This window comes from Pecten maximus, chromosome 11 (assembly GCF_902652985.1).
Source record: "Pecten maximus chromosome 11, xPecMax1.1, whole genome shotgun sequence".
NCBI classification, from domain to species: Eukaryota; Metazoa; Mollusca; class Bivalvia; order Pectinida; family Pectinidae; genus Pecten; species Pecten maximus.
The window spans coordinates 1039079-1054528 of NC_047025.1; the positions used below are offsets into that span (position 1 = coordinate 1039079).

The 15450-nt window shown below is 40.4% G+C and overlaps 1 protein-coding gene across 1 annotated transcript; it reads right to left on the bottom strand.

Annotated features, from left to right (window-relative positions):
- Positions 1–9789: 9789 nt before the first annotated feature.
- On the bottom strand, positions 9790–15419 carry LOC117338160 (guanine nucleotide exchange factor MSS4-like). The gene is made up of 2 exons (XM_033899385.1): positions 15224–15419; positions 9790–10900 (listed from the first exon to the last, which is right to left on the bottom strand). Exons 1-2 carry the CDS (start codon positions 15365–15367, stop codon positions 10661–10663), a joined length of 384 nt encoding a protein of 127 aa, XP_033755276.1. The 5' UTR covers positions 15368–15419; the 3' UTR covers positions 9790–10660.
- Between the last annotated feature and the right edge of the window lie 31 nt (positions 15420–15450).

The following is a 15450-nucleotide window of genomic DNA, read 5'->3' on the forward strand; positions in this document are numbered from 1 at the left end:
ATCCTAACTTATTACAGGAGACAGTCCCCCTACAATATCCTAACTTATTGCTGGAGACAGTCCCCCTACAATAACCTAACTTATAGCTGGAGACAGTCCCCCTACAATATCCTAACTTATTACTGGAGACAGTCCCCCTACAATATCCTAACTTATAGCTGGAGACAGTCCCCCTACAATATCCTAACTTATAGCTGGAGACAGTCCCCCTACAATAACCTAACATATTACTGGAGACAGTCCCCCTACAATATCCTAACTTATAGCTGGAGACAGTCCCCCTACAATATCCTAACTTATTACTGGAGACAGTCCCCCTACAATATCCTAACTTATTACAGGAGACAGTCCCCCTACAATATCCTAACTTATTGCTGGAGACAGTCCCCCTACAATATCCTAACTTATTACTGGAGACAGTCCCCCTACAATATTCTAACTTATTACTGGAGACAGCCCCCCTACAATATCCTAACTTATAGCTGGAGACAGTCCCCCTACAATAACCTAACTTATTACTGGAGACAGTCCCCCTACAATATCCTAACTTATAGCTGGAGACAGTCCCCCTACAATATCCTAACTTATTACTGGAGACAGTCCCCCTACAATATCCTAACTTATAGCTGGAGACAGTCCCCCTACAATAACCTAACATATTACTGGAGACAGTCCCCCTACAATATCCTAACTTATAGCTGGAGACAGTCCCCCTACAATATCCTAACTTATTACAGGAGACAGTCCCCCTACAATATCCTAACTTATTGCTGGAGACAGTCCCCCTACAATATCCTAACTTATTACTGGAGACAGTCCCCCTACAATAACCTAACTTATTACTGGAGACAGTCCCCCTACAATAACCTAACTTATAGCTGGAGACAGTCCCCCTACAATATCCTAACTTATTACTGGAGACAGTCCCCCTACAATATCCTAACTTATAGCTGGAGACAGTCCCCCTACAATATCCTAACTTATAGCTGGAGACAGTCCCCCTACAATAACCTAACATATTACTGGAGACAGTCCCCCTACAATATCCTAACTTATAGCTGGAGACAGTCCCCCTACAATATCCTAACTTATTACTGGAGACAGTCCCCCTACAATATCCTAACTTATTACAGGAGACAGTCCCCCTACAATATCCTAACTTATTGCTGGAGACAGTCCCCCTACAATATCCTAACTTATTACTGGAGACAGTCCCCCTACAATATTCTAACTTATTACTGGAGACAGCCCCCCTACAATATCCTAACTTATAGCTGGAGACAGTCCCCCTACAATAACCTAACTTATTACTGGAGACAGTCCCCCTACAATATCCTAACTTATAGCTGGAGACAGTCCCCCTACAATATCCTAACTTATTACTGGAGACAGTCCCCCTACAATATCCTAACTTATAGCTGGAGACAGTCCCCCTACAATAACCTAACATATTACTGGAGACAGTCCCCCTACAATATCCTAACTTATAGCTGGAGACAGTCCCCCTACAATATCCTAACTTATTACAGGAGACAGTCCCCCTACAATATCCTAACTTATTGCTGGAGACAGTCCCCCTACAATATCCTAACTTATTACTGGAGACAGTCCCCCTACAATAACCTAACTTATTACTGGAGACAGTCCCCCTACAATAACCTAACTTATAGCTGGAGACAGTCCCCCTACAATATCCTAACTTATTACTGGAGACAGTCCCCCTACAATATCCTAACTTATAGCTGGAGACAGTCCCCCTACAATATCCTAACTTATAGCTGGAGACAGTCCCCCTACAATAACCTAACATATTACTGGAGACAGTCCCCCTACAATATCCTAACTTATAGCTGGAGACAGTCCCCCTACAATATCCTAACTTATTACTGGAGACAGTCCCCCTACAATATCCTAACTTATTACAGGAGACAGTCCCCCTACAATATCCTAACTTATTGCAGGAGACAGTCCCCCTACAATATCCTAACTTATTACTGGAGACAGTCCCCCTACAATATTTTAACTTATTACTGCAGACAGCCCCCCTACAATATCCTAACTTATAGCTGGAGACAGTCCCCCTACAATAACCTAACTTATTACTGGAGACAGTCCCCCTACAATATCCTAACTTATTACTGGAGACAGTCCCCCTACAATATCCTAACTTATTGCTGGAGACAGTCCCCCTACAATATCCTAACTTATTACTGGAGACAGTCCCCCTACAATATCCTAACTTATTGCTGGAGACAGTCCCCCTACAATATCCTAACCTATTACTGGAGACAGTCCCCCTACAATATCCTAACTTATTGCTGGAGACAGTCCCCCTACAATATCCTAACTTATTACTGGAGACAGTCCCCCTACAATAACCTAACTTATTGCTGGAGACAGTCCCCCTACAATATCCTAACTTATTGCTGGAGACAGTCCCCCTACAATATTCTAACTTATAGCTGGAGACAGTCCCCCTACAATATCCTAACTTATTACTGGAGACAGTCCCCCTACAATATCCTAACTTATAGCTGGAGACAGTCCCCCTACAAAAACCTAACTTATTACTGGAGACAGTCCCCCTATAATAACCTAACTTATAGCTGGAGAAAGTCCCCCTACAATATCCTAACTTATTACTGGAGACAGTCCCCCTACAATATCCTAACTTATTACTGGAGACAGTCCCCCTACAATAACCTAACTTATTGCTGGAGACAGTCCCCCTACAATATCCTAACTTATTGCTGGAGACAGTCCCCCTACAATATTCTAACTTATTACTGGAGACAGTCCCCCTACAATAACCTAACTTATTACTGGAGACAGTCCCCCTACAATAACCTAACTTATAGCTGGAGACAGTCCCCCTACAATATCCTAATTTATTACTGGAGACAGTCCCCCTACAATATCCTAACTTATAGCTGGAGACAGTCCCCCTACAATATCCTAACTTATAGCTGGAGACAGTCCCCCTACAATAACCTAACATATTACTGGAGACAGTCCCCCTACAATATCCTAACTTATAGCTGGAGACAGTCCCCCTACAATATCCTAACTTATTACTGGAGACAGTCCCCCTACAATATCCTAACTTATTACAGGAGACAGTCCCCCTACAATATCCTAACTTATTGCTGGAGACAGTCCCCCTACAATATCCTAACTTATTACTGGAGACAGTCCCCCTACAATATTTTAACTTATTACTGCAGACAGCCCCCCTACAATATCCTAACTTATAGCTGGAGACAGTCCCCCTACAATAACCTAACTTATTACTGGAGACAGTCCCCCTACAATATCCTAACTTATTACTGGAGACAGTCCCCCTACAATATCCTAACTTATTGCTGGAGACAGTCCCCCTACAATATCCTAACTTATTACTGGAGACAGTCCCCCTACAATATCCTAACTTATTGCTGGAGACAGTCCCCCTACAATATCCTAACTTATTACTGGAGACAGTCCCCCTACAATATCCTAACTTATTGCTGGAGACAGTCCCCCTACAATATCCTAACTTATTACTGGAGACAGTCCCCCTACAATAACCTAACTTATTGCTGGAGACAGTCCCCCTACAATATCCTAACTTATTGCTGGAGACAGTCCCCCTACAATATTCTAACTTATAGCTGGAGACAGTCCCCCTACAATATCCTAACTTATTACTGGAGACAGTCCCCCTACAATATCCTAACTTATAGCTGGAGACAGTCCCCCTACAATAACCTAACTTATTACTGGAGACAGTCCCCCTATAATAACCTAACTTATAGCTGGAGACAGTCCCCCTACAATATCCTAACTTATTACTGGAGACAGTCCCCCTACAATATCCTAACTTATTACTGGAGACAGTCCCCCTACAATAACCTAACTTATTGCTGGAGACAGTCCCCCTACAATATCCTAACTTATTGCTGGAGACAGTCCCCCTACAATATTCTAACTTATTACTGGAGACAGTCCCCCTACAATATCCTAACTTATTGCTGGAGACAGTCCCCCTACAATATCCTAACTTATTACTGGAGACAGTCCCCCTACAATATCCTAACTTATTGCTGGAGACAGTCCCCCTACAATATCCTAACTTATTGCTGGAGACAGTCCCCCTACAATATCCTAACTTATTGCTGGAGACAGTCCCCCTACAATATTCTAACTTATAGCTGGAGACAGTCCCCCTACAATATCCTAACATATTACTGGAGACAGTCCCCCTACAATATCCTAACTTATAGCTGGAGACAGTCCCCCTACAATAACCTAACTTATTACTGGAGACAGTCCCCCTACAATAACCTAACTTATAGCTGGAGACAGTCCCCCTACAATATCCTAACTTATTACTGGAGACAGTCCCCCTACAATATCCTAACTTATAGCTGGAGACAGTCCCCCTACAATAACCTAACTTATAGCTGGAGACAGTCCCCCTACAATAACCTAACTTATTACTGGAGACAGTCCCCCTACAATATCCTAACTTATAACTGGAGACAGTCCCTCTACAATATCCTAACTTATTACAGGAGACAGTCCCCCTACAATATCCTAACTTATTGCTGGAGACAGTCCCCCTACAATATCCTAACTTATTACTGGAGACAGTCCCCCTACAATATTCTAACTTATTACTGGAGACAGCCCCCCTACAATATCCTAACTTATAGCTGGAGACAGTCCCCCTACAATAACCTAACTTATTACTGGAGACAGTCCCCCTACAATATCCTAACTTATAGCTGGAGACAGTCCCCCTACAATATCCTAACTTATTGCTGGAGACAGTCCCCCTACAATATCCTAACTTATTACTGGAGACAGTCCCCCTACAATATCCTAACTTATTACTGGAGACAGTCCCCCTACAATAACCTAACTTATTGCTGGAGACAGTCCCCCTACAATATCCTAACTTATTGCTGGAGACAGTCCCCCTACAATATTCTAACTTATTGCTGGAGACAGTCCCCCTACAATATCCTAACTTATTACTGGAGACAGTCACCCTACAATATCCTAACTTATTACTGGAGACAGTCCCCCTACAATAACCTAACTTATTACTGGAGACAGTCCCCCTACAATAACCTAACTTATTACTGGAGACAGTCCCCCTAAACTTATTACTGGAGACAGTCCCCCTACAATATCCTAACTTATTACAGGAGACAGTCCCCCTACAATATCCTAACTTATTGCTGGAGACAGTCCCCCTACAATATCCTAACTTATTACTGGAGACAGTCCCCCTACAATATTCTAACTTATTACTGGAGACAGCCCCCCTACAATATCCTAACTTATAGCTGGAGACAGTCCCCCTACAATAACCTAACTTATTACTGGAGACAGTCCCCCTACAATATCCTAACTTATAGCTGGAGACAGTCCCCCTACAATATCCTAACTTATTGCTGGAGACAGTCCCCCTACAATATCCTAACTTATTACTGGAGACAGTCCCCCTACAATATCCTAACTTATTGCTGGAGACAGTCCCCCTACAATATCCTAACTTATTGCTGGAGACAGTCCCCCTACAATATCCTAACTTATTGCTGGAGACAGTCCCCCTACAATATTCTAACTTATAGCTGGAGACAGTCCCCCTACAATATCCTAACATATTACTGGAGACAGTCCCCCTACAATATCCTAACTTATAGCTGGAGACAGTCCCCCTACAATAACCTAACTTATTACTGGAGACAGTCCCCCTACAATAACCTAACTTATAGCTGGAGACAGTCCCCCTACAATATCCTAACTTATTACTGGAGACAGTCCCCCTACAATATCCTAACTTATAGCTGGAGACAGTCCCCCTACAATAACCTAACTTATAGCTGGAGACAGTCCCCCTACAATAACCTAACTTATTACTGGAGACAGTCCCCCTACAATATCCTAACTTATAACTGGAGACAGTCCCTCTACAATATCCTAACTTATTACAGGAGACAGTCCCCCTACAATATCCTAACTTATTGCTGGAGACAGTCCCCCTACAATATCCTAACTTATTACTGGAGACAGTCCCCCTACAATATTCTAACTTATTACTGGAGACAGCCCCCCTACAATATCCTAACTTATAGCTGGAGACAGTCCCCCTACAATAACCTAACTTATTACTGGAGACAGTCCCCCTACAATATCCTAACTTATAGCTGGAGACAGTCCCCCTACAATATCCTAACTTATTGCTGGAGACAGTCCCCCTACAATATCCTAACTTATTACTGGAGACAGTCCCCCTACAATATCCTAACTTATTACTGGAGACAGTCCCCCTACAATAACCTAACTTATTGCTGGAGACAGTCCCCCTACAATATCCTAACTTATTGCTGGAGACAGTCCCCCTACAATATTCTAACTTATTGCTGGAGACAGTCCCCCTACAATATCCTAACTTATTACTGGAGACAGTCACCCTACAATATCCTAACTTATTACTGGAGACAGTCCCCCTACAATAACCTAACTTATTACTGGAGACAGTCCCCCTACAATAACCTAACTTATTACTGGAGACAGTCCCCCTAAACTTATTACTGGAGACAGTCCCCCTACAATATCCTAACTTATTACAGGAGACAGTCCCCCTACAATATCCTAACTTATTGCTGGAGACAGTCCCCCTACAATATCCTAACTTATTACTGGAGACAGTCCCCCTACAATATTCTAACTTATTACTGGAGACAGCCCCCCTACAATATCCTAACTTATAGCTGGAGACAGTCCCCCTACAATAACCTAACTTATTACTGGAGACAGTCCCCCTACAATATCCTAACTTATAGCTGGAGACAGTCCCCCTACAATATCCTAACTTATTGCTGGAGACAGTCCCCCTACAATATCCTAACTTATTACTGGAGACAGTCCCCCTACAATATCCTAACTTATTACTGGAGACAGTCCCCCTACAATAACCTAACTTATTGCTGGAGACAGTCCCCCTACAATATCCTAACTTATAGCTGGAGACAGTCCCCCTACAATATTCTAACTTATTGCTGGAGACAGTCCCCCTACAATATCCTAACTTATTACTGGAGACAGTCACCCTACAATATCCTAACTTATTACTGGAGACAGTCCCCCTACAATAACCTAACTTATTACTGGAGACAGTCCCCCTACAATAACCTAACTTATTACTGGAGACAGTCCCCCTAAACTTATTACTGGAGACAGTCCCCCTACAATAACCTAACTTATTACTGGAGACAGTCCCCCTACAATATCCTAACTTATAGCTGGAGACAGTCCCCCTACAATAACCTAACTTATTACTAGAGACAGTCCCCCTACAATATTCTAACTTATTGCTGGAGACAGTCCCCCTACAATAACCTAACTTATTACTGGAGACAGTCCCCCTACAATATCCTAACTTATAGCTGGAGACAGTCCCCCTACAATAACCTAACTTATTACTGGAGACAGTCCCCCTACAATATTCTAACTTATAGCTGGAGACAGTCCCCCTACAATATCCTAGTTTATTACTGGAGACAGTCCCCCTACAATATCCTAACTTATTGCTGGAGACAGTCCCCCTACAATAACCTAACTTATTACTGGAGACAGTCCCCCTACAATATCCTAACTTATAGCTGGAGACAGTCCCACCTACAATATCCTAACTTATTACTGGAGACAGTCCCCCTACAATATCCTAACATACTGCTGGAGACAGTCCCCCTACAATAACCTAACTTATTACTGGAGACAGTCCCCCTACAATAACCTAACTTATTACTGGAGACAGTCCCCCTATAATATCCTAACTTATAGCTGGAGACAGTCCCCCTACAATATTCTAACTTATTGCTGGAGACAGTCCCCCTACAATATCCTAACTTATTGCTGGAGACAGTCCCCCTACAATATCCTAACTTATTACTGGAGGCAGTCCCCCTACAATATCCTAACTTATTACTGGAGACAGTCCCCCTACAATAACCTAACTTATTACTGGAGACAGTCCCCCTATAATATCCTAACTTATAGCTGGAGACAGTCCCCCTACAATATTCTAACTTATTGCTGGAGACAGTCCCCCTACAATATCCTAACTTATTGCTGGAGACAGTCCCCCTACAATATCCTAACTTATTACTGGAGGCAGTCCCCCTACAATATCCTAACTTATTACTGGAGACAGTCCCCCTACAATATCCTAACTTATTGCTGGAGACAGTCCCCCTACAATAACCTAACTTATTACTGGAGACAGTCCCCCTAAACTTATTGCTGGAGACAGTCCTACACTATAATGTCTTAAAATATGACTTCCAATATGGCTGGAGACTGTTCCTACAGTAACATGACATATGACTGGAGACTGTTCCTAAGTTACATGACATATGACTGGAGACCGTTCCTACGGTAACATGACATGACTGGATACTGTTCCTAAGTAACATGACATGACTGGAGACTGTTCCTACAGTAACATGACGTATGACTGGAGACTGTTCCTACAGTAACATCACACATGACTTGAGGCCATCTCTATATTAACATGACGTATGACTGGATACTGTTCCTACAGTAACATGACAAATGGATTGAGACTGTTTCTACGGTAACATGACATATGACTGGATACTGTTCCTAAGTAACATGACATGACTGGATACTGTTCCTAAGTAACATGACATGACTGGAGACTGTTCCTACAGTAACATGACATGACTGGATACTGTTCCTACAGTAACATGACATATGGCTTGAGACTGTTCCTACAGTAATATGACATATGGCTTGAGACTGTTCCTACAGTAACATGACATATGGCTTGAGACTGTTCCTACAGTAATATGACATATGACTGGATACTGTTCCTACAGTAATATGACATATGGCTTGAGACTGTTCCTACAGTAACATGACATATGGCTGGAGACTGTTCCTACAGTAACATGACATATGGCTTGAGACTGTTCCTACAGTAATATGACATATGGCTGGATACTGTTCCTACAGTAACATGACTTATGGCTGGAGACCGTTCCTACAGTTACATGATGTATGGCTGGAGACTGTTCCTACAGTAACATCACACATGACTTGAGGCCATCTCTATATTAACATGACGTATGACTGGATAATGTCCCTACTGTAACATGACATATGACTTGAGGCTGTTCCTACAGTAACATGACATATGACTGGAGACTGTTCCTAAGTAACATGACATATGGCTGAAGACTGTTCCTACAGTTACATGATGTATGGCTGGAGACCATTCCTACAGTAACATGACATATGACTGGAGACTGTTCCTAAGTAACATGACATATGGCTGAAAACTGTTCCTACAGTAAAATGACATATGGCTTGAGACTGTTCCTACAGTAACATGACATGACTGGAGACTGTTCCTACGGTAACATGACTTATGGCTGGAGACCGTTCCTACAGTAACATGACATATGGCTGGAGACCGTTCCTACAGTAACATGACACATGACTTGAGGCCATCTCTATATTAACATGACGTATGACTTGAGGCCATCCCTACAGTAACATGACACATGACTTGAGGCCATCTCTATATTAACATGACGTATGACTGAAGACTCCACAAATTAACATTATAGTATACATCCTTCATGCTGAACAAGTTACCTATCAAAGTAAACGTGACATAATTAATGAATGATACATAACTTCTTAATCAACTGGGAATTCTCATCTCAATTGAGTATTTTAACGTAGAAGTGTTAAGACTTTAAAAATAACTTAATTACACAAATTTTACTAAGAACACAATTTGTATGTCATTTACAAAACAAGATGCCCATGGGGTCTGTATCACTCACCTGGGCATTTATGTAATTAAGGGAAAACACTCATAACTTATATTACAAATACTTTTCCCATTTTGGGATCCGTCTCTCAGTGCCATGTATTTCTGTCAATATTTTCTTTTAACTAACATAAATGTGCTAGTTCCAAAGACAATTAAAAACAAACTGGAAAACTGACAGGCCAGCAAGGGTCCCTTTGTGTGGCTACATATCCCACACAACAAAGTAGCCAAATTTGGACCCAACCCTCTCATTCTTACAGAAGAAAAAGGATTTTAAAGAATTTGCTATATTTCTCCCTTTGGGCCCTGCCCCTTGGGGCCAGACTCACCATTTATATTAAATTGGTTAATATTCTCTCAAAGATGATTCAAGCCATATATGGACCGAATCCTTTCATTCCTACAGAAGAAGAATTTTGAAAAATTTGCTTTATTTCTCCTATTGAACCCTGCCCCTCAGGCCCCTTGTGGGTCAAACACACTGTATAGACAGACTAGTTCCGATTCATCCAAGGATGATTAAGACAAAATTTGATCAAAATCCACTTAATCGTTCATGACAAATTGTTATTTTTGGAAATGGTGACAGACAATGGACGACGGATGCTGTGCCATGCCATATAAGCTAACCGGCCCTTTAATTTGGACCAGGTGAGCTAGAAATTGCAGCACAATTTAAATTTCAAACATTCTTTTTTGGTCAATAATACAAATGGGTGATCAGAATGTAGTTTTTCCTGAACCCAGGGTAAAAATCAATTTTCAACCCCGACAAAACTGATGTTTTAATTAAGTAGTGTTCTAGTCTGCATGTTTCACCCGGTCCAGTGCGATGTAAAAGTGTTTATTCTGTCGCGTGTCGTGCACGCCTATTGGTCCAACTTCACAATCTGCACATATAAGGTATTTAATGTTATCCACAGTGTTTGTGAAGCCAAGGTTTTCAAAGGTAAACATATCCTCCACCAGCCAGAATTCTTTCAGTGTTTCCCCATCCTCGGGTGCTGCATTCGGCTTCTTTTTCATATGAGGAAGAAACAGCTGAAAAAAAGCAAATATCATATTTAATTCTTAATAATATGATTAATATCTAAAATATCTTAATGATGACAATTTTGTACCACAAGTATAGATTCTTCTTTATGTTCTTATAGATGTTCAGTAATGTATAGAAGAATTTATTTAACAAGTACTTTCAACATTCACCAATTACAAGTTGTTTGAACAGGTATTAAATTAAATCAGCCCATCAACAATTGATCTTTTCCCAACACCATTACAATTTGACTATTTCTCAAAAAGTTAATGTCTTTTGTTTATTTTATTTTACTGAATCCTGTCCTTGAGTAGCGATGTAAATGATTAACCTCAATTCCCCCATTGGGCCGTGCCCCTCCAGCCCCAATGGAGCCACAACCTCCATTTATACAATCCAATAAATGCTCCAAAACAAATTCATCCTAAAGCATTAATTCCAGGACCAGTATGCTGAAGGAAAGTTAATTGTCATTGGGCTTCACCTCCTGCCCAGGGGAGACACCTCATTCCCCCATTGGGGCTCATTGCCCAGCCCCAAATGCCAGACCACATTTCACAAATCCCAGGATGTAGAATTACTTGTAAATGAAATGTTGACAGACAATGGATGCTGCACCATGGCATAAACCCACTGGCTCTGGTCCAGGTGAGCTAAAAGCTATGATTGTATCTGTGTTCTATTCCATCCATCCGTACATACCTACGTTTTATGCTGGTCAAAATTTCACACTTGACTTGCATTGACGCCATATTGATGATTATATAGGTCGCAAGGGAGGGGGAGGAGGGTAGGAGGGTAGGAGGCTAGGCCATCTAATTATCCTATCGGTGTGCGATGGAGTCAAAAGAAAAAATATAGTTTACTGTTTTTAATTTGTAAACAAGAGGCCTATGGGCCTGTATCACTCACCTGGTTGGATTTGACCAAATATAAAAACAATGTTCATGTTCATTTCGTTAATTAGCTTTATTTGTCAATCTCGAACAATGCTATAAATGGTTATAGTGTAGGGATCTCAACTGATTTAATATAATAAGAAAAGAAGTCCAGACTCTCTAAGGGCGTAGAAATACCCCAGGGATTGTTTTTACAACATGGTTGTGTTTAAAGAAACCAAGTCCCTTGGGGTGAGGAAAGACCCTTTAAAGATCCTTTGGCCTACTTTTACATCAGGATTGTGTTTATCCTTTAACGTTCAGCTATGCTATACATGGTTATCGGATGGGGATCTCAACAGTTTCAAAAATATAACCAAGACACTACTGGTAGATCCTTAGGGGTGTGGAAAGACCCCTGAGCCCATTTTTACATCAGGATTGTGTTTATCTCTCGATGCCCAACATTACTTTATATGGTTATAGGGTGGGGATCTAAATAGTTTCTAAGGTACATGTATATCAAAGAAAATAAGTATGTATGTAGGGGTGGGGAAAGACCCCAGGGCATATTTTTGGATTGGTCAAAGATGCTACTGAAAAAATCTGTTTCCCTTCCCTGATGATGTTTCTGACCTTTGGTTAAAATTTATTCAGTACTTTATGACTAAGTAGCGATTTAAAGGACTTACATACCTCTATTTCCCCTATAGAGCCCCATCCCCTTATATTAGAGTCAGTGGGGTCAGAGTCACCATTCAAGATCTGTTCCCCTTTTCCCAAAGATGTTTCTGACCAAATTAATTAGGTTTAAATCTATTAAAAACTTATACAAGAAGCGATTTAAAGGGATTAAATTACCTCTATTTCTTCTATTGGGTTCTGCCCCTCTGGCTCCAAGTGGGGGTTACAACCACCATTTATGCAAAATCTGTTCCGCTTCCCCCAAGGATGTTTCTGACTAAATTGGGTTCAAATCCATTCGTAACTTTATAACTAGTACCCAATTAAATTAATTACATCTATTTCCCCTATTGGGCCCCCGCCCCTTCGGCCACTTGGGTGTCAGAGTCACCATCTATGCAAAATCTGTTCCCTTTCCCCTAAGGATGTTTCTGACTAAATTGGGTTCAAATCCATTTTTAACTTACCACTAACTAGTAGCCAATTAAATGCATTACCTCTATTTCCCCTATTGGACCCTGCCCCTCTGGCCCCTTGAGGGTCAGAGTCACCGTTTAAAGCAAATGTTGATGGCCGACGGAGGACGGATGCCGTGCTATGGCATAAGCTCACCAGATCTAATCATCAGACCAGGGGAGCTGATATTGTATGCTTGTATCAAATGTAACAGGTTTTCTTGATTTGAACTATGTGAGAAGTAGCTGCAATAATGTAGCTCTGGACGACGGACAATGAACATCGAAAATGCTACAAATAGCGAATCCGGATGTCGCGTAATTTGGAGTAATATTTAGAATAATTAAACATTTCTAATTCAGTTTAAGCAATGTATTAGCCTACCGTCACATCTGGAAATCTTTAATTTGCACATATCAATATCATACTACTCAGAGATGTCTCCGTAATCCGCCATCATACTTCTGAGAGAACTCTCGAGATGATGCTTTATGTCCATTCATATATGAAGCTACTACTGATTAAAAAAAACATTAACCAGTTTTTTGCCAGGGTTGCGAAGAAAGTGCATCTAACTTGGTGTAATGATTCAATTTAAGAATGTTGGACCTTGCTCACCGAGGTATACAACTCTGAATTTGTTTGATTTTGATTAGTAAAACTGACCTTTACACTTGCATCAAAGATGGCAGTATGTTTGAACTGATATCTCCATGTGTGTTGCTCGTTTTCAATTTTACCATTTATTGTCAAAGGAATGCTGTTATTAGCAATGCTCAACCATTTTTTTCCTTAATATGTGTTTATATAAACTGTATCTTATTTTGTTTATCTATGTTTTCTCATTACAAAACAGAAAACAGATTGGAAATCGGTTGAAAAACAAATTTTCTATGCGATTTTTAAAACACGAAAATCCACTGTCCTAAAATGGCATTTTTTTCAAATATACAAAAAACGCGTACTCCGTGCATCTTGATAAGTTGAATATGATTTTGTTTGTATAAATGGTGTAAGAATTGGCCAATTGTAATATTCAAACTAAAAACAAAACATTCTTCTATTTTTATGCAAGATATTTTAGGTAAAATGTTCCATTATGACCATTCTAAGTGGAAGTTACTGCCCTTCTTAAATTTTAACAAGTGAAACTGAAAGTATATATATTCAAATATCTTAACAAGGTAGTAATAACACCTCAGTGTAGCTATAACACGATTTAATTAATTGTGTTTTATATATAAACAAATGATAGTAATGTTGGCATGTGATAAACTGCAGTCGACACAAAAAATAAGTCTGTGAATGCGTATATGTTCAAAACTAGGTCAAGTTGACTTCGATATGACGTACTCCTATAACATAAGAGGCCGCTGGTCGGCTCTTTTTCTATCGGATATTATTTTGCCGACTACACGGCGCCTGTCAAAAGTATCTCGCTGTGTAAAACCTCTAACAATGTTGGAGTACGATATGATGTTGAGTCTTCGTCAATGAAATGGTGTGTTCATCTGTTATTGTAAACGTTTCATTTGTTTAATATTGATGCTTAAATTGATTTAATTGTTCGCTGCACATGTAATTCAAACTAATGGATTCCATACAAAACTAGAGAGAAAATGTGTATGGTGTACCGCTGTGATCAGGGTCTCTCGGCGCTACTTTCGACCGCCATCTTTGATTTTACGATGTTTTTCAGTGACCCCCGTCTCGAATAAATGACATTTGCATGTGTTTCCCTGGATTGTCATGCATATCATTATATACCCAAAAAATCAGAAATGCCTAAGTAATACAGCCAGTATGGTCACGCCGTTTGACTCGGCCGGAATCACGGTAATATTCATAATTCAGTTTTTCAAAAAATCGGCATTCCTTACCCTTTTGCCAATTTTAACATACGAAACATAGTTAAATCAATAGGATTCCTTATGGATATTTTTAGGTAATTTATGCGTTTGTACAGAATGATAAAGACAGTTAAATCCTCCGGATACTAAACCCTTTAATTGGGGTACGTGTTTTTAAGCGTTTCTAAGATATTGATACGAGTTAACTGCCCTTTGCTTGAGCATTGCTACTGTTATATGCAGGTTTGTTGATGCAGGTTTGTTTTTACGTGTTTTTTATCCGAGAGAATTATAATCATAGCTTATATCACAGACTTGTATATCAGGAAATATTCGTCTCTGCTTATATACTGTCCGATGTGAATCACATCGGGAATTGTAATTTATACACTATCGGCAAGGGGAGGGACTTCATACCAGAGCAGGAAAATCTGGCTAAACCTAAATATATTCTGATCACCTCTTTTTCCTTCATGATGGCTTTCTGTGGTAGAAGAATAATAGATGGACATCTTTGGCAGTATATCTTTGTTCTGTTCTTTCCATCTTGTACCATCATTTCGTATTTGTTTTTGGCCACATCGTCTACATTTGCTTCGCTCATGGTGTTTGTGTGAAGTGTTTATGTTATTTTTTCGCAATCTATATCTTTCTGACGCTCTGTTGATCTCTTTACAACCTAATGAA